This window comes from Protopterus annectens, chromosome 9.part0 (assembly GCF_019279795.1).
Source record: "Protopterus annectens isolate FY-2018-M chromosome 9.part0, PAN1.0, whole genome shotgun sequence".
NCBI classification, from domain to species: Eukaryota; Metazoa; Chordata; order Ceratodontiformes; family Protopteridae; genus Protopterus; species Protopterus annectens.
This window is the reverse complement of record NC_056743.1, coordinates 1,017,557,333-1,017,583,247: the sequence shown is the minus strand read 5'-3', so window position 1 is coordinate 1,017,583,247 and position 25,915 is coordinate 1,017,557,333. Positions and strand designations below refer to the sequence as shown.

Genomic DNA, 25,915 nt, shown 5'->3' with positions numbered 1-25,915 from the left:
AACCTGTCCCCCGGCTTCCAGACAAAATTTTATGTACACCTGAAGACCAGCCCCACTGGTCTAAGCAGTTGACAGTTAATTCCATGGTCGTGGCAGTGGCCACCAAGAGGGAACTGGCAGAAGATGGTTCCACTGTCCATCCTCTGAACAGGGAGTCCCGAACCATGGTCAGACTAGGGAAGTGGACCTATGTTTCAGCAACCTTCAGCGTTCTGTCGCTTAACTACCTGGCACACTTTACTCTCCTCCAGAGAAACCTAATTTCTGAAATGTCTTCCTTTTTGACGGGGGTACTGCCTGATGAGGTGCATGACACTGTCGCCTCGCAGCTAGCTACCCTTGAATCCATGTGGAACTCCTCTGTGTTTGGTATCTCGCACCACTGAGGGGGCAGCTCGAGCTGCCACATCAGGCTTTGCCATGAGATGTAATGCTTGGCTGCGGTTGTGTGACTTTGCAGACCTCTCTAAATCTTCCTTTGTCAATGCACCCGTCGATTTAATCTGCACTTTTTGGAACCAAAGTACGAGACACTTGCACGTGAGAGAGAAAATGTGGTTCAAGAAATCCCAAAGATCTTTTTGTGACACTAGTGAACAATCCCCCTGGGCAGAGGGGGCAACTCATCTCGAAGATTCCCCTTTCAGGGATAGAGGGGGGGGGTCTGTGTAACCAGGGTGCTAGAGATTTTTTCAGGCAGACCCTACCAGTGCTCCTGAGCAGCGGCCCGATTGCTTTCCTCTGGAAGCAGTCGGGGGTCGTTTTTCTCTGAACCTACCAGCCTGTTATCTTATTACTACCGATGTTTGGGTGCAGAGAATAATATCCAGAGGCTACCAAATACCATTCGATTTAACTCCCAGACCCATCAAACAAATCCGCAATGTACCATCCAATCAGAGAGAATTAGCAGCCTTAGAAATAGAAAAGCTGCTAAGAAAGTCATCCAACTAGTCCCACCAGACCAGACAGGATCCGGGTTTTACCCTAGTTTCTTTTTAGTGCCAAAAAAGGCAGGGGACTGGAGACCAATCCTGTATCTCAGCCTATTGAACAAATTTATCAAACCTCAAAAATTCCGGATGGTCACGGTACAGTCCATTCTTCCCTTTCTAGGGAGGGACAACTGGATGTGCTCTATAGACCTCCCGGGTGCATACTACCACATAAAGATGGATCACCACTTCCGGAGGTTTCTCTGCTTCTGGTTGGGAGCCAGTCGCTACCAGTTCAGGGCACTGCCATTCGGTCTCGTGACAGCCCCATGGGTGTTCAAATGTATGGCAGTTGTGGTAGCTCATCTTCAACTACAAGGATTACATGCGTTTCCATATCTAAACAATTGTCTCCTTACTGCTCTGACCAGGAATCTCCTAGTCCGCAGCCTGTCCTAAACTCAGTCTCACTCTCCGCTTGGGATTACAATTAACCAGGACAGATCTCAAATGTCCCCAGTGCAGACACTGGAATTTATTGGCATGGTCTTCGACACAACATCCTGTTAAGCCCCCCCACCCCCCACAGGCTTTTGAAAATAAGACCCCAAATCCAAGACTTTCTTCCTCAGAACTATGTACCAGCAAGTCTTGTACTGCAACTCAGGGCTCCATGACAGCTGCCATTACATTAGTAACGCTGGTGAGGTTGCACATGACAAACCTGCAGTGGCTGCTTTCCGCACAATGGTGGTTTCTAACTCACCCACTCGACCACATGATACGTCTTGCAAACCGTTGCAAGGAAGAAATGCTATGGTGGGTGAAGCCACAAACAAATCTTTGTTGACCGTTCTGTCTTCCCCAGCCCATGGCCATGGTGGTCACTGACCCTTCCCTGTTAGAGTAGGGGGGGCATTCCTAGGGAAAGATGGTCCAAGGCACCTGGTCCCCCATGGAGGCCAATTTGCACATAAATGTCCTGGAACTGAGGGCAGTTCTCTTAGCGTTGCAAGCATTCCATGCATCCCTACCCTCTGGGATCATTGCGTTTGTCAGACAACATGTCAGTCTGGTATATCAGCAAGCAAGGCGGAACCAGGTCTTGCCTCCTGTGTCGGGAAGCCACGAGGATGTGGCACTGGGCGATAGCTTCCAACTGCTTTCTTATAGCAGTGCACATTCCCAGGAGTTCCAACCTTATTGTGGACAATCTGAGCAGGAACATCCTGATGCCTCACGAGTGGTCCCTCCAACCCTGTAACAGTGGATCGGGTCTTCTGATGCTGGGCAAGCCTTGCTGCGATCTGTTTGCTTACCCCCCAAACTGCAAATGCAGAAGCTACTTTGCCCTGACCCCCCCCCCCCCCCAAGGGGAACCCCTGAGGGACACTATAATGCACAATTGGCCCCCAGGTCTTTTGTATGCCTTTCTCCTCATTCCAAAATTTCTCCAGAAAGCTGTCTGGTTGAGAAGCAAAGTGATCCTCATTGCCCCATCAAGTCTGGTTCCTGTTTCTGTGGCCTCGTCTGATTCGCAGCCCGTGGATCCTGGATCATTCCAAGACCTGTTATCTCATCCTCCGGGACGGCTTCATCTGAACCTCCACAGTCTCGATCTCGCAGTTTGGTTCCTCCACTTCCAGTGATTGCCAGGCTGCCTGACATCCCATCTTCTACTTGTGAAATTCTTCTGGCTTAACACAAATCTTCACCAGGAAAGTTTATTCTAGTAAATGGACTAGGTTTTCTATTTGGGCCAAAGATCGGAACATAGATCCCTTCTGTCTATTCAAAAAATCCTTCAATACCTGATGACTCTTTTACATGCAGGTGCCTCTACATCGACTATCACTGTATATCTAGCAGCTATCACCAATTTTCATAATGGACTTGATAATTCATCGATTGTCACACTGCCTATGCAAGACCTTTTTGAAAGGAGTATTACACGTTAAACCTCCGGTCAAGCCTCCCTTAGAACCCTGGGACTTGAATTTGGTACTCTGGTCCTCCTTTTGAGCCCTTTGACAAATATTTTAAAATCGCATGAATTATGGAAGACTTTACTTCTAGTAGCACTCGGCGAGAAGAGGATCTGAGCTGCAGGCCTTGAGTGTCAAGAGACCTTCCTTGATCTTTCACACGGATAGTGTCCCTTCGTACTGACCCTTCTTTCTTGCCCAAGGTCATTTCTGGATTTTCCATTAACCAGTCTATTGACCTGCCGGGTTTTTTTCCTCTGCATTCTAATAGAGGAGTACCTTTTGCACTCCCTTGATGTGCATTGGCAGCTTCATTATTTGGACAGGACTAAATCTTTCAGGAAAACAGATCAATTGTTTACAGCCTTTGCAGGACCCAGATTGGGTAAACCTGTTTCCAAAGCCTCCTGGCTTAGAAATGTAATTTCCTTTATCTACCAACAGAATAAGCTATCCTTGCCTTTCAAAATAAAGGCTCAATGTTAAGTTGTCATTCTTGCCTTCATTCTTGCTGGATGGGTTCGGAGCCGATCCTCGGCTCCGACTCATCCTATACTATAGCTCGAGAGCTATTTTACCGGCTCGAGACAGCCCTATATCCCACAATACCATGCGCTAACTCCCCAGATCTCGTTTGCCACTTCGCTGCGAGGTTGCTTTTTTTTTTTTTTTTACCGGCTCAGGTCAGTAAAAGATTTTTTTCAGTAGAGCTATTTTTCAGATAGTTTTCCAGATAGCTTTCCTACCTTAGGTCCCTATCGATAGTTTTATTTATTACAGCCCTTTTGTAGCCCTTCCCCTCCTTTTAGTTAATTTTTATAATCGGGCCTACGGGCTTTAGCTTAGATGTTCATCGTGCATACAGCTGCAGTCATTACAGATGGGTTATCCTGCCATCAGGCGGGTCCTCGGTCGGCCAAAGTCTAGGTCCTGCGTCGGTTGTCGTCGCTTCTTCCCTGACGTCAGTGCGGCAGGGGTATAAAAGAGGCAGCCAACGCCATTTTCTTCAGTCTTTCTTGCCGCGCGGTGCCCGAAGCAGAAGCAGTTCGCAAGTGCCGGTCGGCCAGCTCTTGAGATTTACGAAAGTATTTCAGCCGAAGTCTTCTTTAAAGCGAAGTACCCCAATGGGGAAACTTTTCTTGCCTCAGACCGATGTCAGACAAAGTTAATAATCGCATTTCTTGTGGGAAGCAAATACCGCATAAGGATTTTTCACTCTTTCTGTATACCTTGCTTAGGGCCAGACCACGATGTCTCGGCCTGCCGTTTTTGTGCTAGGTTCAACAAGCGCACTATTAAGCACCGGGCGGAGTTCGCCCTTCATTATTTTGGCAAAAAATTTAATTACATCATGTCGTCGGATACACCAACACCAGTTTTAAGCAAAAGATGCAAAGACGAGGACCGACATCCGAGGTCTGCACAGAGTACGGAGACCACGCTTAGGCCGACTACCGGTTCTCAGCGAGGCGCCTACGCAGCCCCCGACGAAACTATTTTACCGGTGACTTCAGTACCTGAGGTCACAGGCTCCTCTGTCTCCATTCCCACTGCAGATACCGACGCCACTCTTGGCGGGGAAACTGAAAATTTAGTGAGGCCTGCCATTTCTGAAGGCGTCTTCAGGCCTTCCACCTTCTCTATTAAATCCTTCACTAAATCTAAAGCTGCCATGAAAACTAAAAAACAGGGTCCTCAGACCTCCTCTCAAGGCCCCATGCCTAAAAAACAGATGCTTAAAATGGCTGAGGATTTGATAACTCTCATCAGGGGTTCTCACCCCCCCCCTCTGACAAAAGACCCAGATTGGAGGAAGACTACCCTTCCTCAGACCAGGCTTCTATTACCTCAGACCATTCTGAGGACCAGGATTATGCCTATTCCCCTTTTGAAGACTCTGATGCTGAAGAGTCTATTCCCTCGCCCCCCCCCCCCCCCCCGTGAGGACTACTCTTTTGGGGGAAACCCTGCATACATTGAGGGAGCACTTCCACTGGGAAGGCCAAGATTACTCGGATTCCAAGAAAAGGCTCAGGGAATTTCTACTGCTCCCCCAGCATAGGCCCCTGGCTATCCCTCCTGTTTTAGATATTTTGGATGATGTGTACGCAGAAGCCAGTCTTAATCCAGATTCTTTACCTCCAGCCCCTGTTAAACCAGACCGGTATTACCGGGTTCCTGAGTCTCACCAGTTCCTTTATAAAAGCCATACTGCAGACCCAGAAACCATTTCACAGGGTCCCAAGGGAATAAAGGCCTTTACTACTAAAAACCCTTTACCTTCAGAGAGAGATTCCAGAGCATTAGAAAGGTGGGGGGGAAAAAGGTGTATACATCTGCCACTTTAACCATGAGGGCATTAAACTGTCAATTTCATATGTTAAAGTACCAACAGTTTTTGTTATCTCATCTGAAAAGCAAAATGACACGAACAGAACAACCAGATTTGAAAGAGTTGCAGGATTTGTTGCATGGAGCAGAGCAAGTGGGTAAACATACCTTGCAGTGTGGTTTTGATGCTTTAGAGGCCTCATGTAGAGCTGCTGTCACGGGGTCTGTCATACGTAGACATGCTTGGCTCAGAGCAAACCTTACCAGGTCATGTCAAAGCAAAGTTATTAGATGCACCACTCCAAAAAGATGTATTGTTTGGTGTTAAAGCTGAGGAGGTACTAAAGAAAATGGAGGAAAAAGCGAAATCTATGCAAACAATGAAAGATTTCTTGCAGGTGCAACCTTCACGCTTCAGCAGAAACTGGCCTTCAAAAAATTGGTCCTTTCCAGCCACGGACAGACCTCAAAGGGGCAGATACAGACGCCCAAGGGGTAGAGGACAACCTCAAGGATCTTACAGAGCTAGACAGTGGCAAGCTCCAACCCCAAGAGGTGGAGAAGATGGATCACAGTCATTTAGAGAACAGACACAATGACTTCCCCCTATGCCTGCCAAACAAAGCTATAATGGCAGCACATTTGGGCGGAAAACTGGCATTATTTTCAAAAAACTGGCACATTGTTACAAAAGACAAATGGATTCTGGACATTTATAGACAGAGGCTACAGGTTCCACTTTCACACCCTTCCAAAAATGAGAGTCTTGCCAAACCTGCCACAAAATCAATGGGCAGAGGCACAAAGACAAATTTCCGCTCTCATGGATATGAAAGCGATTCAAGAGGTATCTGCAAAAGAACAAGGTCAAGGTTTTTTTATTCCAGACTGTTTCTGGTACCAAGGAAAGACAAAGATTGGAGACCCATCTTAGACCTATCCATCCTAAACACATATCTACAGGTGCCAAAATTCAAGATGCTCACATTACAGCAGCTTCTTCCATGCTGGGCAAGAAGTCTTGGCTGGTAACGTTGGACCTCAAGGAGGCATACCTGCATGTCCCTATCAGACAAGATAATTTCTTGCGGGTTCAACCCATTGCCAATTCTCTGCATTGCCCTTTGGCTTATCTACTGCGCCCAGAGTGTTTACGAAATGCCTGGCATCAGTAATTGCCTTCTGCAGACAACAAGGAATACAAATCTACCCATATCTGGACGACTGCCTGATCCAAGCGGACAGCAAGGACATTCTATTGCAGCATCTGGTGTTTGTAATAAAACTGTTAAACTACCTGGTATACACAGTGAACAAAAAGAAATCAAAACGAATACCTTCTCAACAGATAATTGTCCTGGGTGCTAGCTTAAATACAACCACCCAGATGGCCTACCTCACGCCAGACAAACAAGGGCAACTGTCTCAATACTTCAACAAAATGGCAACTTTCACCAGACTAACTGCAAGGGAAGTCCTGCAGGCTCTGGGATTCATGGCATCTTGCATCCTACTAATACCATGTGCAAAACTGCATATGAGGAAACTACAATGGTACCTAATAAACTTATGGTCTCAGCACAGCCACAGCTTGGAAACAATTATACCACTCATTCCATGCCTTCAAAAGGAATTTTTGTGGTGGGCTCAAGCATGCCATAGAAACACAAGTCTCCCTTTCTGTTTACCTCAAGCAACTCAGATAATCACAACGGACGCCTCAGACTATTCTTGGGGAGCACACATGGCAGATCAGTGCATTCAGGGAAAATGGTCCCAAAAAGAGAAGCACCTACACATCATCCAAAAGGAGATGCTAGCCGTGCAAAATGCTCTTATGACCTTCAAAGACCTACTGCATCCAGGCCAGCTATTGATAAGGACAGACAACACCACAGTCATGTGGTACATAAACAGGGGGGAACTCATTCATACCCCCTGCCAAGCCATGACCCTGTGGAACACAGCACTGGAATTACAAATTCAACTACAGGCACAATTCTTGCCAGGGGAGGAAAACACTGGCAGACAACTTAAGCAGAAATATGACAGACTCACATGAATGAAGTTGCATCCTCAAGTCTTCTCAAAGATCACTCGGGCATGGGGACAGCCAGACCTAGATCTATTTGCCACCTACAGAAATTACCAGTTGGAAAAATTCTGTTCAAGGACCTATTCTCCACAGGCCTGGAAAGTGGACGCACTCTTTCAATTGGACAACATTGACAGTCTATGCCTTCCCGCCTCTTCCTCTACTGACCAAAGTTCTATTAAAAGCCAGAGCAGAGAGGCCACAAATGATTCTCATTGCTCCAAACTGGCCACGACAGCACTGGTATCCTCTCCTAAAGAGCATGACACACTCACCACCATTGATCCTACCTCTAGTTCCTCTTCTGTTGTCCCAGCACAACTACAAAACCCTTCACAGCCAGCTCAAAACCCTAAATCTAGCTGCATGGAGAATACCTTAATTTCCCAACAGAATCTCCTCTCCATGGAGGTGCAGGATGTCATCTTGGAGGCCAGAAGACCCTCTACTAGAAAAGTCTGCTCCGCTAAATGGAAGCTATTTTTGTTCCTGGAATCAAGAAAAGGGCCAGAATCCTTGGGTAATAAATATACCTCAAATTTTACAGTACCTAGCTGAGATGTTACACAGTGGCCTTTTCTTCTCCAAGATCCACGCTTCAGCCATTTCTGTACAATACAGATCCTTCTTTATTCTCACATCCTCTATTAAGGCAGTTCCTCAGAGGGGCAAAAAATATAAAACCCCCACGGAAACCACCAGTCCCAGCTTGGGACCTCAACTTCGTATTGGAAAAGCTGACCCTGCCTCCCTTTGAGCCTGCTTCTTCAACAGAGCTACAATACTTGTCGTGGAAAACAGCTTTCCTTCTGGCTATTACCTCAGCACGCAGGGTTTCGGAACTACAGGCCCTCATGGCTGTGCAACCATTCATCATTTTCCATCAGGACAGAGTTTCCTTACGAACCAACCCTACCTTCATGCCAAAGGTAGTATCCAGTGTAGCTTTGAATCAGACTATTCATTTACCTACCTTTTATCCAAATCCACAGAACAAAGGGGAGAGACTACTACATTCCTTGGACATTCACAGACAACTTCGTTATTACTTGGACAGAACAAAGTCATTCAGGAAATCTGAGCAACTCTGTGTCCTTTGCTACAGGTGCTCAAGGAAAGGCTATTTCCAAACAAACAATTTCAAAATGGATAGCCCACTGCATACGCTGTTATTCATTTCATGAAAAATCTGTGCCTGTATACATTAGATCCCACTCCACCAGGGCTACAGCTACCTCTGCAGCTTTCCTCAGAGGGGTCCCTATCAAGGACATTTTGGAAGCGGCTACTTGGAGTTCAGTGCACACTTTCTCCAAACACTACCACCTTCCACTATACCCAAAATCTAGAGCGGTCTTTGCCACAGCAGTCCTGCAGGGCATCCACGCCCCTCCTAGTTCCACATAGTGCCTACCACCCTTACTTAGCTTTGGGATTCTACCCATCTGTAATGACTGCAGCTGTATGCACGATGAACCTAGTACAGTTTTGTACCTACCATAAATGTAGATGTTAGAGTGCTCCTACAGCTGTAGTCCAGGTTACCCTTCCTCCATCCCCTCTTAGGACAGGCCTTATGACAAACACTTTTATCATACAACCTATTTGGGGTATTCTTTTATGGTGCATTTGCTTGCAACTACTATTTTTGATTTATCTACATTGCATGTTTGCATAATATGTTTTGCCTTCCTTCTGGGGGCACCTGACATCTGGGGCAAGAAAAACTGAAGAAAATGGCGTTGGCTGCCTCTTTTATACCTCTGCCGCACTGACGTCAGGGAAGAAGCGATGACAACCGACGCCAGACCTAGACTTTGGAATTCGGCCGACCGAGGACCCGCCTGACAGCAGGATAACCCATCTGTAATGACTGCAGCTGTATGAGCACTCTAACATCTACATTTATGGTAGGTACAAAACTGTACTTTTCCCCCACCCCTTAGTGTCTGTGTGTGGGTGTTTGTTAGTCCCCTTGACTCCCTTCTGGGTATAAGTTGAGTGAGTGCGTGGGCTGACTGTGTTCTGTATTTAGGACTATGTCCAAAGATGCTAAGTTCTCGGGATTCAAGAAGTGTGACTCGTGCTGTCAGAAAATGTCTCTGACAGACTGTCACACTTCTTGCGTCTACTGCTTGGGGCCTTTACACCCGCAGGACTCTTGTTCCGTCTGTCACGGATTTAGTTAGAGTCCTGCAGGAGCGTCATAATAAGCTCATCTTGAGGGGCTTATTGAAGCCCGATGACTCCCCGTCCAAGTCCGGCTCGGGGGAAGTCTTTTAAAACCGCCAAACCCTCAGCTCCAGCTTCTGAGTCGAGGACTGGTGTAACTGAGATGGCTCCGACATTAGTTCCAACCGGATCCAAAGCGAGCAAGGTCGTATCCGCTCTGAAACCTGCATCGGAGCCGACTCCAGCGCGCAAATGCTCTAGATCCCCCTCGCTAGAATCCATCCGATCGGCTCCTATCCGCTCTGAAACCTGCATCGGAGCCGACTCCAGCGCGCAAGCGCTCTAGATCCCCCTCGCTAGAATCCATCCGATCGGCTCCGAGATCACCACTCCTATCGGAGCGGAGTCATAGGACTCATTCATCCAGGCTTTCTGACCACAATATTGAGCGGGTGGTCAGTAGACTCATAAAATCTCAGGCACTAGCCCAAATGCTCCAAAGCCCGTCTCACCAGACTGTGGCTCCCTCTGTACCGCCATCGATTCCTCCCCTGACTCACCATTCGAGTTCAGAGCCGGAGTTTGTCGGAACCGTAACCTTGCCCACGTCTGAGCCGATACTTCCACCTTCGGCTCCGGCATCGTTGGCTCCGACTTCTTCATTGGTTCCGTCCGTGGAGAGGTCTGGGCGCCGGGACTCCATTGTCTGCTCCGAGGGGGCGAGTGGCATCAGACCCTTGTCCGACCCCGCTCTCCCTCTCGGAGCTTCGGCTCTGGTTAGTTCAGCCCTGACATCATTCTCTGAGCCTTCTCTGTCGGTGCCGGGAGCGGTTCGGGTCTCTTCGGAGCTGGGACTGCCTTTGGTGCCCGATAGGGGAGCCTTCGAAGTGATGAGGAGCGTGCTGGACCCAGTTTCCACTCCAATAAGTTCTGCAGATCCTCCCTCTACAGTGCCTGTTACGGTCTCTGGCCATCCTCCTGCATCTACAGCAGAGATCCAAAGCATAGGGTACCCACTTTGGGTGTCTCCTCCTCTTCCAAGGCCTCCCCTGAAGCTTCAGGGGAACCCCCTAGGAAAAGAAAGTGCAAGAGGAAGCACATAGACTCCCCCGAGTCTGTCATGTCGGACACCGACTTGTATGAGTCTGAGGGTTCCCAGAGATCCCCCTCTGATGATGTCTCTTTCAGACATCCTAGAGATCCTGAAACAGAGGGGAAATTGGTTCACTCTCAAACCCTCCGAGGACGATTCTGTTTACCTTGACTCTTTTGGATCTCGTCCTTCCACCTCCTGGGTGTCTCCCCCTTTCGACCCACTAATGGAAGTAGTGGCCAGAAAGGCATGGGGAGCTCCTGACTCAATGGAACCTACCCCTAGGAGGCCCTCCTAAATTTATTTCTGCTCCGGAGGACAAATCCTTTCTGACCAAAGGTGTTTCAGTAGATGCTATGGTGGTAGCAGCAGCCACTAAGAAGGAATTAGCTGATTCTTCTGTACCTTTTCATCCTCCTAACAAAGAGTCCAGGGCCATGGACAGGTATGGTAAGTGGACATTTGCTTCAGCGACCTTTGCCATGCGGTCACTGAACTATTTGTCATTTGACCCGCCTTCAGAGAGATTTGCTCAAAAAGCTGGGTGAAACCATACAGGATCCTTCTGCTGCGGGTTATCAGGACAAGATGAACTCCCAGCTGGCTACCCTGAATTCCATTGTCAACTCCTCCATGCGGCTTATCTCTCTTACGCAGCCGATGGAGCGAGTAGGGCCGCAGGCACAGGTGTTGCGTTGAGACGTCACGCTTGGATGCAACTCTAACTTTGCCGATCCCTTCAAGGCGTCCTTCAACACCCCCTTTGATGGTTCAGAATTGTTTGGACCTCAGGTGAAGAATACCCTCACCAGATGCGAGCAAGATGGTAAGACTCTCTGCCGTGCGAGTCCACTTTTCCACACCTTCTAGACCTTATCCTAAGGGCCAGAAGGGTGGAAAGACGTGGTTCCGCAAACCACAGGGAGTCGCGCCTGCCGCACGTGGTGAATTTCCCCCAGGGGCAGAATGGGGGACTAACAGACGCCGCCCCAGGCGCAGAGGGGGTCCACAGAACCAGGGTTCCAGGGAATCCTTCCCTGACCAACCCTTTCAGCATCCCTGAGAAGCTGCCCGACTGTCCACCTTCGGAGGCAGTCGGGGGACGATTATCCCTCTCCCAAGACAAATGGGTACAGTCGATCATATCCGAGGGTTACAAAATTCCCTTCATTTCCCCTCCTGTCCAACCACCAAAACCCCTACCAGACGTACCACCCGGACAAAGGGGTCAGGCATAGCTAGAAATAAAAAAGCTGTTAGAATAAAGAGTCATCCAGATCAGCTGGGATCCGGAATCTACTCCAGATTCTTTTTGGTACCAAAAGAGACTGGAGACCCATTTTGGACCTCAGCAGATTGAACAACTCTGTACAAAAGACAAAATTTCGGATGGTAACACTGCAGTCCATTCTACCCTTTTTGGGCAGAGACAACTGGATGTGCTCGTTAGACCTTCAGGCGCTCCAGGAGGTTTCTCCACTTCCGGCTGGGAGCCAGTCATTATCAGTTCAGAACCCTGCCCTTTGGTCTCACCACAGCCCCCCGGGTGTTCACCAAATGCTTGGCAGTGGTCATGGCTCACCTGAGACAAAAAAGATTCTAGGTGTTTCCATATTTAGACGACTGGCTCATTTCTGCTACCACCAAGCAGCATCTTATAATGGCCAGGGATTACACTATTCAACTTTGCAACAATCTAGGTATTTCTATAAATTTAGCAAAATCCTCCTTGTCGCCTTGTCAATGTATAAACTTTATAGGTGCCGTGTTAAACACCACAGAAATGTCTGCAACATTACCACCTCAGAGAGTGACAGCCATATGGCGGAATGTTCAGTTTCTGTTTCAGTCCAACAGAGTTCAAGTCAAGTTAGTGCTGAAGATGTTAGGCCTCATGGCAGCGGCGATCCTTCTCCTCCCATTAGCCCGCTTCCACATGAGAATCCTTCAGTGGATGCCGTTTTCTCAGTGGTCCTTTCAACAGCTCCCAATGACTCGCAACATCTTGATAACCCCATCATGCAAGAAACACCTCTCCCGGTGGATGGTTTCCCCTCAGATCTTTCAGGGCTGACCCTTTGTCCCCCCCCCAGTTGCCACGGTAACAGATGCCTCCCTGATCGGGTGGGGGGGCACTATCAGGGCAGGACTGTGCAGGGCACATGGCAACAATTAGAATGCCACCTGCACATAAATGTTCTGGAGATGAGAGCGGTGCTTTTAACGTTGCAAGCCCTTCAGGACTCTCTTCCCACAGGGACTATGGCAATTCAAACGGACAATATGTCTGTGTTCCGCCCTGCTTGTTTATGTACCACACCAAAGTCCTACCCCCTATGTCGAGAAGCACTCAGACTTTGGCAATGGACGATTTCCTCTCAACGGTTTCTGATGGCAACGCACATCCCCGGGAAGTCCAACGTCATAGCGGACAGATTGAGCAGAACAATCCTCATGCTTCACGAGTGGTCTCTAAATCAAGCAGTAGCAGACGGAATATTTCAGAAGTGGGGCCAGCCTTGCTGCGATCTTTTTGTAACCCCTCAAAACAGCAAGTGCCTCTACTTCTTCACACTCTTCCCTCTACCAGGCCATCCCCCCCAGAGACTCTCTTGTTCACGATTGGCCCCGGGGTCTTGTATATGCCTTTTCCTCCCTTACCGTTGATTCCGCAATTAATTCAGAAAGCAACCGCATTGAGATCCAAAATGATCCTCATTGCTCCGTATTGGCCTCGACAAGTATGGTTTCCGTTCCTGCACAGTTATCTACTGGAACAGCATTGGCATCTGGAACCCCTTCCGGATCTGTTGACCCATCTAACGGGCAAGCTGCATCAGTCTCTTCATTTCCTCAACCTCACAGCTTGGTTGCTCCACCTCCAGCCATAGCCAGGCTTCCCCTTATTTCTCTTCCTGTCCGTGATATCATTCTTGCTTCCCATATTTCTCTTCCTGTCCATGATATCATTCTTGCTTCCCATAAGTCCAATACTAGGAAGACTTATGCGAGTAAATGGAAGCGTTTTTCGCTCTGGGCAGAAGCTAGGTCCCTAGATCCTTTCCATGCACCAGTTCATAAGGTTCTAGACTTTCTGGCAGAGCTTTTTCATTCAGGGTCATCGTCAGCCACTATCAAGAGTACAATTAGCGGCCGTTGCTAATTTTCATGTGGGGCTCTCAAGCAAATATTATGTCCCACAAACTCTGTAAAGCCTTCCTCAAGGGCATCTTCTTGCTTAGACCTCCCATTAAGGATCCGCCTCCACAATGGGATTTAAATTTGGTTCTAACGTCATTGATTCTGCCTCCCTTTGAACCTGCAGCCTCTTGCTCCCTCAAGCTTCTTTCTTGGAAAACTCTGTTTTTAGTAGCCATAACATCTGCCAGAAGGGTATCGGAACTCCAAGCCTTGTCTGTCCGTCCCCCTTATTTGGTCTTTCATAAAGACAGGGTAACTCTCAAAACAAACCCTTCCTTCTTACCGAAAGTTTCCTCTGAAGCAAATCTAAACCACTCTATTGACGTGCCTGTCTTCTTCCCAGACTACTCAAACAGGGCTGAACAGAAATTACGTTCATTGGATGTTCATCGCCAACTACGTTATTATCTAGACAGGACAAAACAACTCGGTCAGATCAGCTCTTTCTCTCTTATGCTGAAGGGAAGAAAGGGCTTCCAGTATCAAAGGTTACTCTTTCCAGATGGTTGACATCCATTATTACCTTTGTCTATGAGTTGAGACACAGGCAACTCCCGTCTAGGCCTAAGGCTCATTCAACTAGGGCACTATCAACATCAACAGCCTTTCAAGCAAGGTTACCATTAGATGCCATATGTGCAGCAGCTACATGGGCTTCTCTACATACCTTTTATTGCTCATTACAAACTTGATATAGCCTCCAGAAATAGAGCTGACTTTGGTTCCACCGTACTCGGGAGTCTGTTCCATTGAGCCACCCAGGACCAAGGTGCTAGGGACGCTGTCCCATCCAGCAAGAATGAATGCGAGAATGACAACTTAAGAAGTTATGTTCTTACCATAACGTTCCATGTTATTTGTCTTCTCGCCTTCTTTCTTGCGTCCCTCCCTCCTGCCCCCTAGCCTGGACAGACGTGAAGGTCTCTGAGTCCTTCTATTTCATGTGATACAATACTTTACGGTTTCCCCATATCTTTAGTGTTACCAGCAGGGAGTCCGTACTTGGAAATAAGGATAATAATAATAAATTTATACTATGTGTTAGCTGCAAACGAGATCTGGGGAGTTAGCGCATGGTATTGTGGGATATAGGGCTGCCTCGAGCCGGTAAAAATAGCTCTCGAGCTATAATATAGGCCGAGTCGGAGCTGAGGATTGGCTCCGAACCCATCCAGCAAGAAGAAAACTAACATGGAACGTTACTGTAAGAACATAACTTCTTATTCTACCAGATCTATGGCTACTTGTATAGCATTTTATTCCAGCGCCTCTATGGATGATATCTGCACAGCAGCCACTTGGGCAAGACCTCATTACAAATTGGATTTGGCCTCTAGGGGACTAGCATCTTTTGGCTCTGTGGTGCTCAGGAATATCCTTCCTTAGGGCCACCCAGGACTCTAGTAGCTGGGGACTCTCTCCTATTTGTAATGAATGGACAAAGATTTACAACATCAGATAAAGAAGTTATGTCTTACCATAACGTTCCGTCTCTGTTGTAGATCTTTGTCCATTCATTACTTCCTGCCCTCCTTCCCCCTGCCTAGACTCCTGGTGGACTTTAGGAACTCCTGGTTAGGGTGTTTGCTCAGACAGAGCCTGCTACTATTTTTTCTATTACTACCTCTATTATATAGGGGTGGGCAAACTCTATCTGAAGTAACTAGGAGAGGGGGATTATGGGTAGGTCTTAGCTGAGAGTTTTTTTTGCTGGCGTGAGCTTGGAAACAGCCGCATCGGTTCCGAGGATGGAACCGAAGTCCAATTTGTAATTAATGGACAAAGATCTACAACACAGATGGAACATTATGGTAAGACATAACTTCTTTCTTTTTCTTTTGGGGCAAGGGTGTTTGATAAATCTGCAGTTATTGCAGGTAATGTGCAGAGCTGTAATGTTCTCTCTTGATTTTGTGGCCTCCTTGGAGGGACTGTATTCCAGATGATGGAGAGAGACCCCATTCCTAATGGCAACCCTTCCTTCAGGGAAGGAAGTGATATTTATTGGACCAGAACAGCAGAGTGCTTACATTGGGTTTTGTCTTGTACGTGCTTTTGTAGGTTGAGATTTGGGTCTAGCCAGACACTGATGTATTTGCAATAGAGAACAGTTTGTGTTGCGTCCCGATTGAGGTGGATAATGATGTAGTTGCTGGATACCTTGGCCAGGCTTTGGTTAGTTCCAAAGAGCATGTCTTTGATCTTTCTTTTGTGTCCACAATGAATCAGTGGGTAAATGGTCAGGTTTGTAGGTGATTTTTTGATCACTGAGTGAGTGGGATTGGATCTGCATATGACTTGGCATCTGCACAGAGTTGCTGTATTGGTAGGTGGCGCAGAAAACTAAGTCTGTGATCTGTGGTACAGTGTTTGGTTCTGTCAGCCTTAATTTACCTGATATATGACCTTGAGCAAGTCATGTAATCGGATAGTATGTGGGGAGGGGCAACTGAATTGGTTTGTTTTTTCAGTGGTCCCTTGGACTGCAAGCCTAGAACAGTCTGTGTCTGTGAACCATATGTGGAATGTCGGTAGTAAGCTCTTTGTTAAATAGTGAGAAGTGAGGGAGCTTAGCCTTGTGGTACTGCTGTGGGAAGGTGAGGGTTCAGAGCTCCACTTTTAATAACTGTTGGAAAGGAATGAGTTAATCAAATTCACTAATGTAGAGCTAATTCTGTTAGCGAGTTTATAAGTATCTGGTGGTCAGCTGTGTCAAATGCTTTAATTGGGTTTGCAAAGGGGGTTCAATAGTTTTATCTTCATATTGGTAAGCTTGTCAACCTGTATGGTGTACAGAATAGTCTAAGTACTTTACATTATGGTTATTATTAGTCTGGTAAAAGGAGAGGGGATTCTGTGAACTGCTTGTAGATCAGCTTTTAAAATATTTTTCCAAGAGTGGAGGTTTGGGTGGAAGCAGTTTGCCTGGAGTGGTTTAGATAAATTTTAGAACCGGCTTGACAGTGACAGGTTGCCACTGGTTAGGCAGGTATTAAATTATTTGGTGAGAGTGTTAATGAGATGTTTGTGGCAGAGGGATGAATCAAGGATTGAGATTTTTGGCCTTTGTTGAGGTATCCGATAAGATTCTGCTTAGCAGGGTTGCTCATTCTGTTGTGCACATCATTTGTGGCCCGTTGGCTGCCTTATTGCCAAGTCAAGGTCAGTAGTAGAGTTTACTTTGAAAGTTACTAAAATGAGTATTTGCATTGTCTGAAGGGTAAATATATGCACTGCCGTTATTCCTTAGTTGCTGTTGTCATCAAAATTCACCAGTTTTACAATTGGCAGAATTAAGTTGAAACTGGGAACATTTCAAGGGTGTGATGCTCAAGGTTGTTGAGTCATTTATGGAAACGTACATGCGTAGTCTGAGTTCGCATTATTTGATCTAAAGCTGTGTCAGATGTAACAGACTGCAATTATTACAGCAGCTGTGTAGTACTCTGACCACATCTCAGTAGCACTTGAAGTACTATTCTCTAAGGTGATACCATTTACCAAAACAGCTGTTTAATGAGCATGCAGCTTTAATGAGCTTAATCTGGAGTGGAATAGTATACCTTTGTAATATGTAGCTGTGTGTTCAATATTTAGGCTGGTTGTGTGACCTGCAATATCATTTTGTATGCTTTTATATATTGTGACATTAAGATAGCGAAGTTTAGTTGAGGAGGAGAATGGTCCAGCACGTCAGGAAAACCTTCATTCTGAATTTTCTGTGAATAGTTCAAGCCATTCTTGAAGGCTGCTTTTTTAAATACTTTTCTCCATTTATTTTTAAGCTATTTTACAATAGCCTTAGCAGTAGCTGTTGTGTTCTGTGAATGTTACTCCCCCCCCCCCCCTTTCTGAAGGTGTTTTTCCTTTCTGCCTGCTGACCATCAAACCTCCCCTTATTGAATTTGAGCCCATTTGTTTGCTTCCTAGTGATGGGTAGTTCACAGGTCTGCCAGGGCAAGAGCCATCTGTAAGGTTGTTATTCAGCCAGATGTTGGGGACTTTGTGCTGTCTGATATCTTGGCAATGAGAGCATTTGTTTAAGCCTATAACATGCTCCCTGGTAGGGGAGCAAGACCACTTGTGCCACTATAGGGATGTAAAATAATCTCCTGTAAGTGCCTGCTTCTTTGCATTTGCTAGTGAGGGCTACTAGCAGGTGGTTGCTTGGTGTGCAGACCCCCCCCCCCATGATATCTATTGCAATACTATCCTTCCTCCCAGGGATTGTGGCAGTGTGTGCCCTGTTTTGCTTCATGCCTGTCTTACCTCTTGCCAGTCTCAAGTGTCCTAACCACTGATTGAACTTTGGTCATCTGAGCCAAGGTCTTGGCTCCTTTCCCTGTATGCTACTGACTGTCAATGTTGCATTTTGTCTTACTTATTTATTTTTTTATTCTTCCCATAGGTGACTTGAAGTGGTGAATATTCACAGCTGTTCAAGATGAATGCGTTTGATCGAAACATCAATGTGGATGCATTATTCAGATTCTCTCACATGTAAGTTCCCCCCACAACCTGATATGTTTCTTGACTAGTTTGTTTTTAACTAACTTCCTACTTTTTCATTTTTCAATGCCCTTGACAGGTGGGATGTTTTTTGTAGGGTTCATAGGATTGTTGCTACTTTTTCAACAGTATAGTATGATTTGTTATTGCAGTAGTTCATGTCATTCCTTGCTCAATGGTGAGAGATCCTCCTTACCCACCATTGATGTTCTTCATCTCACATTGCTGCAGTCCTTACACTTGGGTAGTCCGCTGTCCTCGGTCGGCCCGAATATCAAAGTATAAGGCTGACGTCGGTCAAGGCGCATTTGACTGATATCAGGACGTCAGGGTACAAATGCGCATGACTGACGTCATATCCTCAGTCTTTTTTGCCGCATGGTCCGATGCAGAAGCAGTATTGCAAGTGCCGGTTGGCGTTCTGAAATTTTTCGTTTTCGGAGTTTCAGACCGAGTCAAAGTTGGCTAAGTACCCCGTTGGGGAATATTTTAGTTTTTTCTTGCCTCAGTGGTTTACCGGATGTCAGAAAAAGTGAATAATTGTATTTCTTGTGGGAAACAGATACCGCATAGAGACTATCATACTTTGTGTATTCCTTGTTTAGGGCCTGAGCACGACGTTGTTTGGTGTCGCTCTTGTGCTAGATTTAATAAGCGCACTATAAAGAGGAGATTAGATTGTGCCAGGTTAGTCTTTGGGAAGCGGTGCAATTATAAAATGCCTTCGGATGCTCCGACGCCCGCTTCTTCGAAGAAGCGCAAGGACAAAGCAGTGAAGCCTAGGCTAGAAGAACTGTCCGTTCCGGACGCCGGTTCTTTAGAGGTGTCGGTGGAGCCGGTGGTTCCACCGGAGGTTTCTTTGGGATCCCAGGGAGAGACCTTGTTATTGCAGGATGTGGCCTCTCAGGAGGCAGGCCAGGGTGATGGGGCTTCTCAGGTTACTATACTCCCCTCCCTGCCTAGGGTGGTTAGGCCCTCTCCTTCTGTTTCCAAGGCTTCTCCTAGAGGCAGGCCAGGTTTAGCTTCAGTTGGTGTCACCCCTAGTTCTTCTGGAACTGTGCCCAAGAAGCATATGCTTAAAATGGCAGAAGATTTGATTACTCTGATTAGGGGTTCTTTGCCCCCTCCTGATAAGAGACCTAGAGTGGAGCCTGAGCTAGGGAGTTTTGAGCAGGCTTCGGATGTTTCAGAGTCTTCGGCTGAAGACTTGCAGGAGTACTCTCCTTATTCTGATTCTGATGTGGATGATTCTACTCCTTCTGCTTCTCCTCCTGAGGATTTTTCTTTTTCAGAAACTCTTCATTCCATGAGGGAGCATTTTAAGTGGGAAGGTCAGGACTTCTCGGATTCCAGGAAAAGGCTTAGGGAATTTTTATTTTTACCCCAGCATAGGCCTTTGGCTATACCTCCTGTTTTGGATGTAGTGGAAGATGTTTTTACAGAGGCTTCCCTTAATCCTGATTCTTTGCCTCCTGCTCCTGTTAAACCTGATAGATATTACAGGGTGCCTGAAGTTCATAAGTATCTTTTTAAGAGTCCTAGGGCAGACCCAGAAACTGTTAGCCAGGGGCCTAAAGGTGTTAAGGCTTCTGTTGTCAAGAATCCGGTTCCTGCAGATAAAGAAGCCAGGGCCTTGGATAGATGGGGAAAGAAAGTTTATACTTCTTCCACTCTAGCTATGAGGGCTTTGAATTGCCAGTTTCACATGTTAAAATACCAAAACTATCTCCTTTCACAGTTGAAGTCTAAGGTTGATGCTCTGGCGGAAGGTATTGATTGTAAAGAGTTACAAGATTTAGTACATGTTTCTGAACAGGTGGGTAAGCATTCTTTGCAATGTGGTTTTGATGCTGTACAGGCCTCATCTAGGGTGGCTGCCACTGGGTCAGTTCTTCGCAGGCACGCCTGGCTGAGGGATCAAAATTTATCTGACCATGTTAAAACAAGGATTTTAGATGCTCCTTTACAATCTGATGTGTTGTTTGGTTCTCCTGTTGAGGCAGTTTTAAAGAAAATGGAAGACGAGGCTAAGTCTATGCAGACTGTTAAAGATTTTTTGCAGGTTCAGCCTCCAAAGTTTAGTAGAAATTGGCCTGCTAAAGGGTGGACGTATCCTTCTTATGATTCCCAGTCTAAGGGTAGATCTAGACGTGGTAGGGGCAGAGCTCAGGGCTCTTTCAGGCCTAGACTAGAACAGGGAGTTCTCCTGCACAGTCTTCAGGTGAGGGCAGGGGTCAGTCCTTTCGTAAACAGACCCAATGACCTACCTTTTCAGCTGCCAGAGCCTTCTCGTCTGGCAGCACCTTTGGGAGGAAGGTTGGCACTTTTCAAAGAAAATTGGAGTTTAATTACCCAATACAGATGGGTATTGGATATCATACACCAAGGTTACATGTTTTATTTCCATACCTTGCCTCCTTTCAGAGGCATGCCAGACGTACCTCCTCAACAAAGAATAGAGGCTCACAAGCAAATTTCTCTGTTACTTCAACTAGGGGCCATACAGCCGGTCCCTATGCCAGAAGTGGGCCTAGGATTTTATTCTTGCCTGTTCCTAGTACCAAAGAAGGGGAACACGTGGAGACCAATTTTGGATTTATCTATCCTCAACACTTATCTGGACATTCCCAAGTTCAAAATGTTGACATTGCAACAGCTTTTACCTCTATTGGGCAAAGATCATTGGATGGTAACTTTGGATCTCAAGGAGGCTTACCTTCATGTTCCTATCAGACTAAGTTGCAGGAAGTATCTGCTGAGCTGGGACTTCTCACTATCAGTTCTCTGCATTGCCCTTTGACTTATCTACTGCCCAGAGTGTTCACGAAAGTTCTGGCTCCAGTGCTAGCTTTCTTCAGGCTAAAAGGAATACAGATCTATCCTTATTTGGACGACTGCCTGATTCTAGCTCAAGGAAGGGAAGAGCTTCTTCATCATTTGGAATATGTGATAGCAGTGCTAAGATGCCTGGGGTATTCTGTGAACGAAATAAAGTCCAGTCTAGTACCCTCTCAGGACATGTGCTTTCTCGGTGTAAGACTGAATACAGCATCCCAGATGGCCTTTTTAACCCCGGACAAACAAAAGAGTCTTTCCCTTTACTTCCATCAACTATCTCATCAGTCCGGGCTGACTGCAAGGACAGTCCTTCAAGCCTTAGGGTTCATGGCATCTTGTATTCTGGTGCTTCCCAATGCCAAACTGCATATGAGGAAGCTGCAATGGTATCTCAAAAATGTATGGACACAGCACTGCCAGGATCTGGACACTGTCATTCAAATAATACCTTGCATTCAAAAGGAATTTTTGTGGTGGGCTCAGGAATGTCACCTAAACAAGGGACTCTCTGTGACCCGCCAGAGGCGAGTCAGATTTTAACGACAGATGCCTCAGACAAAGCTTGGGGAGCTCATCTAAATGGAAAGTGGATACAAGACAAGTGGCCTGCCAGACTACAACATCTACATATCAACCTGAAGGAGATGTTAGCAGTCCAGTTTGCATTAATAGCTTTCCAGGATTTACTTCTTCCAGGGCAGGTGTTGATTCTAACAGACAACACAACTGTCATGTGGTACATCAACAAGCAAGGGAGAACGCATTCTTATCCTCTATGCAGGCAAGCAATGATTTTGTGGGAGACTGCTCTCAGTTTACAGCTCAATCTTCAGGCAAGGTTTCTGCCAGGAGCACAGAACTCCTTAGCAGATGTGTTGAACAGACGAATTATGGATCCCCACGAGTGGAAATTGGATCCTCATGTATTTCAGAAATTGACAGTGTCATGGGGAACTCCAGACATAGATCTGTTCGCTTCTCCACTAAACCATCAGCTGCCAAAGTTTTGCACAAAAAGGTTTCATCCCACAGCTTGGAAAGTGGATGCTCTTTCTTTCAATTGGAGCAATCTTCATGTGTATGCCTTTCCACCTCTGCCTCTCCTCCCAAAGGTACTTCTAAAGGTCAGACAGGACAAGCCAAGGATGATTTTAATAGCTCCAGATTGGCCTCGACAGCACTGGTACCCATTACTGAGAAGTCTGGCACGGAAGCCTCCATGGCCTTTGCCTTCGATTCCACACCTGTTGTCACAGGAGGACAGCCATTTGCTCAATGTCAAACTTCACTCTCTTCACCTCACAGCCTGGCATATTCTGTTTTGAACCATAGAGGGTCTCAACTTCCACAACAAGTTTTGAATGTGATTTTGGAAGCTAGAAGGCCTAGTACAAGGAAAGTGTACGCAGATAAATGGAAGAGATTTTTATTTTGGAGTGCAGCAAAGGATTTTGATGTTTCGGAGCCTAATTTAAGTGTGGCTCTTCAATATCTTACTGAGTTACTGGACAAAGGTTTGTCCTTCTCTTCTATTAAGGTTCATGCTGCAGCAATTTCAGCTCACTATGAATGTGACCCTCCATTGTTTTCTCATCCTTTGTTCAAGCAATTTCTTAGAGGGGCAAAGAATATAAGACCCCACGTGAGCTCCTACTCCTGCTTGGGATCTCAATTTTGTGTTGGAGAAACTCACTCTACAACCTTTTGAGCCTGCAGCTACTTCTGAGTTGAAATATTTATCATGGAAGACTGCCTTTTTGTTGGCCATTACCTCTGCAAGAAGGGTGTCTGAATTACAGGCCCTTATGGCGGTTGAGCCTTTCTTGATTTTCCATAAGGATAGGGTATCTTTACGTACTAATCCTTCCTTTATGCCTAAGGTGGTTTCTAGTGTGGCTTTAAACCAAACTATTCATTTGCCTACTTTTAATGCAAATCCCCAAAATAAAGGGGAAAAGATTTTGCACACTTTAGATGTACACAGGCAGTTGCGATATTATTTGGACAGAACTAAAGGGTTCAGGCAGTCTCAGCAGTTGTTTGTTTCTTTTGCTTTGAGTTCTCAGGGCAAGCCTGTGTCAAAACAAACTATTTCTAAGTGGATTGGGTTTTGCATTGCTTTCTGTTATTCCCATCATGGCAAAGAGATTCCAGCTGGGATTAGGCCTCATTCCACTAGGGCTACTGCCACTTCAACAGCCTTTTTGAGGGGAGTGGCAACCAAGGATATTTTGGAGGCAGCTACTTGGAGTTCAGTGCATACTTTCTCTAGGCATTATCACCTGCCACTTTACTCTAAATCCAGGGCTGGTTTTGCCACTGCTGTTTTGCAGGGCATTTTGGCAGTTCCTGCTTCCTTGTAGTTTGGCCATCCTCCCTTACCTCTGCTTTGGGATTCTACCCAAGTGTAAGGACTGCAGCAATGTGAGATGAAGAACATAGTACAGTTTTGTACCTACCATAAATGTAGATGTTCAAGATCCACATTGCTGCAGTCCAATTTACCCTCCCTCCTTCCCTCTGTAGTTAGAGGTGGTTGTGTGGGTTGGGTTGTAAATATTGTGTATATTGTATATATTGTACATATAATTAGTGCAAGGGTGGTTGGTTGGTTGTTTGCTGTCTTTTGGTTTTGACCTTTATTTTTAGGGTCTTCTGACATCTGGGACAAGAAAAGACTGAGGATATGACGTCGGTCATGCGCATTTGTACCCTGACGTCCTGATGTCAGTCAAATGCGCCTTGACCGACGTCAGCCTTATACTTTGATATTCGGGCCGACCGAGGACAGCGGACTACCCAAGTGTAAGGACTGCAGCAATGTGGATCTTCGAACATCTACATTTATGGTAGGTACAAAACTGTACTTTTCTCATCTTGCTAATTGTAGTGAACAAAGGTTATAATTATCTGTAAGATTATGGGTGTGCGTGTTTGCTGGCAGCAAGGCCCTCGCAATCCGAACAGAGTCTGTAACTAAACTTTTGTCATTGTAATTGAGTAGTATTTCAGTTGTTTTATTCATAAATCTGATTCTTTTTGATGCGTACGTGAACAGTTGCACAAACCTTTTATACTTGTACAGGGATCTTTCGTAAATTGGTTAGGGACCCTCGTTCTGAGAGAACTTATCAATGGTACTGATACAGCTGGTACAGTGTTAATTGCAACATCTACTGTTTGTCTAAGAAGCCAGAAGTAAATAAGTAGTCTGATTTATTGCTCATCCATTTGTGAGCTTTGTCTAAAAATGACAATCTTTTCCTTCCATAGTTCTTACTCCACACAGCAACACTTGAAGAGGGTTTATGCTAGCCTTGCAGTGTGCATGTTTGTGGCAGCAGCTGGAGCATACGTCCATGTCGTAACAAGGCTGTTTCAGGTAACTGCAAATCATTGTGTTAAGGAAGATTAACATTTTTTAATACGAGTTGTACATAATGGTTGCAGATACTTGTAGAAGGAAAGGCTCAGCTCTCAAGCTGTTTAAAGTGCAGGTCCCACTGACAGATGGATACCAGATTCTCTTTAGTGCTGTTTGGTTACTAGTAATATAATTTCCTTGTAGCAAAGTATGTTCTTATTGATCACTGCTGCAGTAGCCTTAGCTATATGGGTTATATCCTACCAAGGATATGACAGCCGACCTGCTTCCAAATCTGTAGGGCACCTTCCCATGCATCTAAACTGTCTTTTAGTCCGCTCAGTTCAAGCTGCTTGATAAGTTTGGGCATGAAGCCCTTCAGAGCTTTACCACCACTAAAATGTATATTCCTCCTAAGGCTTCTGAGGATCAACAGCTGGCTTGTGTTTTCCTTAGCTGGGCAAATTCCCTTTTGGGAAGAAAAACTTCAATTAACTTTTTTTTTTTTTTTTTTTTTTTTTTTTTTTATTTATTTTTTTTTTTTTTTTATTTTAAGGCAAGTTATTTTAAAGATATGAGTGTTTGTTTTTTAATGGATTGTGTTGAGACTAATGCTCTTAAATGGAACACATTTTTGTTTCTGTCATTTTAAAAGTGTTTTTCTGTGGAGAAATTGTTTATTTTAAGGTTGTGGGGCTGCAATAGTGTTTGAAAGGGCTTTTGTCAAAAAAAGTTTGACTGGTAGCTTTACTGGCACCTTTGCTTGTTTTCTTCAGGATAGATGTGCATTTTTCGGCTCTGTCTTGGAAAAGGTTGTCACTCCCATGGTTGGCTATTCTTATACACAGACGCACACAAGACCGCCTTTGCCATCACAGCAGGTTAGCATTTTTCTTTGGCTGCAAGAGGGTGACACTGCTGTGGCTGTTTGTACCTCTGACCACTCTTCTTTTACCCCCGCATCCCTTTAGGATGGTATCTACAGCCACTGTGAACCGGGGGAGTTAGCCACATCCACTGTGGCTTTTGTGGTCCCTGAAAAGACAAGGGAAAACTACTCTTGCTGGTCCTGGGAGGGTTTCCTGTTTGGTCAGAAAGGTGTGCCATTAGTAACATGGTTGACAACCATTTTTTTTTTCCCCACTTGACAAAAACAAAAAAATGCAGAAAACCAAGCCTGTATCTACTCCTCAAATTTCTTTGGATCGTAGTAGTTTACTTGGATTGGCTAAGAGTTTGATTCAGGCTACTGATTCTTCGTGTAGAGTAGTTTCCAGTGAAAGAAGGAGGGATGTCTCCTTTTCTGAAGAGATTCAAGATTCTGAATATGAACAAGAAGATGCAGTGACTGATTCAGGGTTTTGTCCTCCGATTTTCCTATTCAGACTCTGA

General features: G+C 45.8%; 1 protein-coding gene across 1 annotated transcript in view; it reads left to right on the top strand.

The window, feature by feature from the left end:
* The window catches only part of TMBIM6 (transmembrane BAX inhibitor motif containing 6), a 381,522-nt gene that overhangs the window by 36,986 nt on the left and 318,621 nt on the right, over positions 1-25,915 (top strand). Inside the window, exons 2-3 of the mRNA XM_044083808.1 lie at positions 18,221-18,312; positions 24,433-24,541. Of these exons, the coding sequence (XP_043939743.1) occupies positions 18,257-18,312; positions 24,433-24,541 (165 nt within the window). The 5' untranslated portion in view covers positions 18,221-18,256. The remainder of the gene's footprint in view (positions 1-18,220; positions 18,313-24,432; positions 24,542-25,915) is intronic.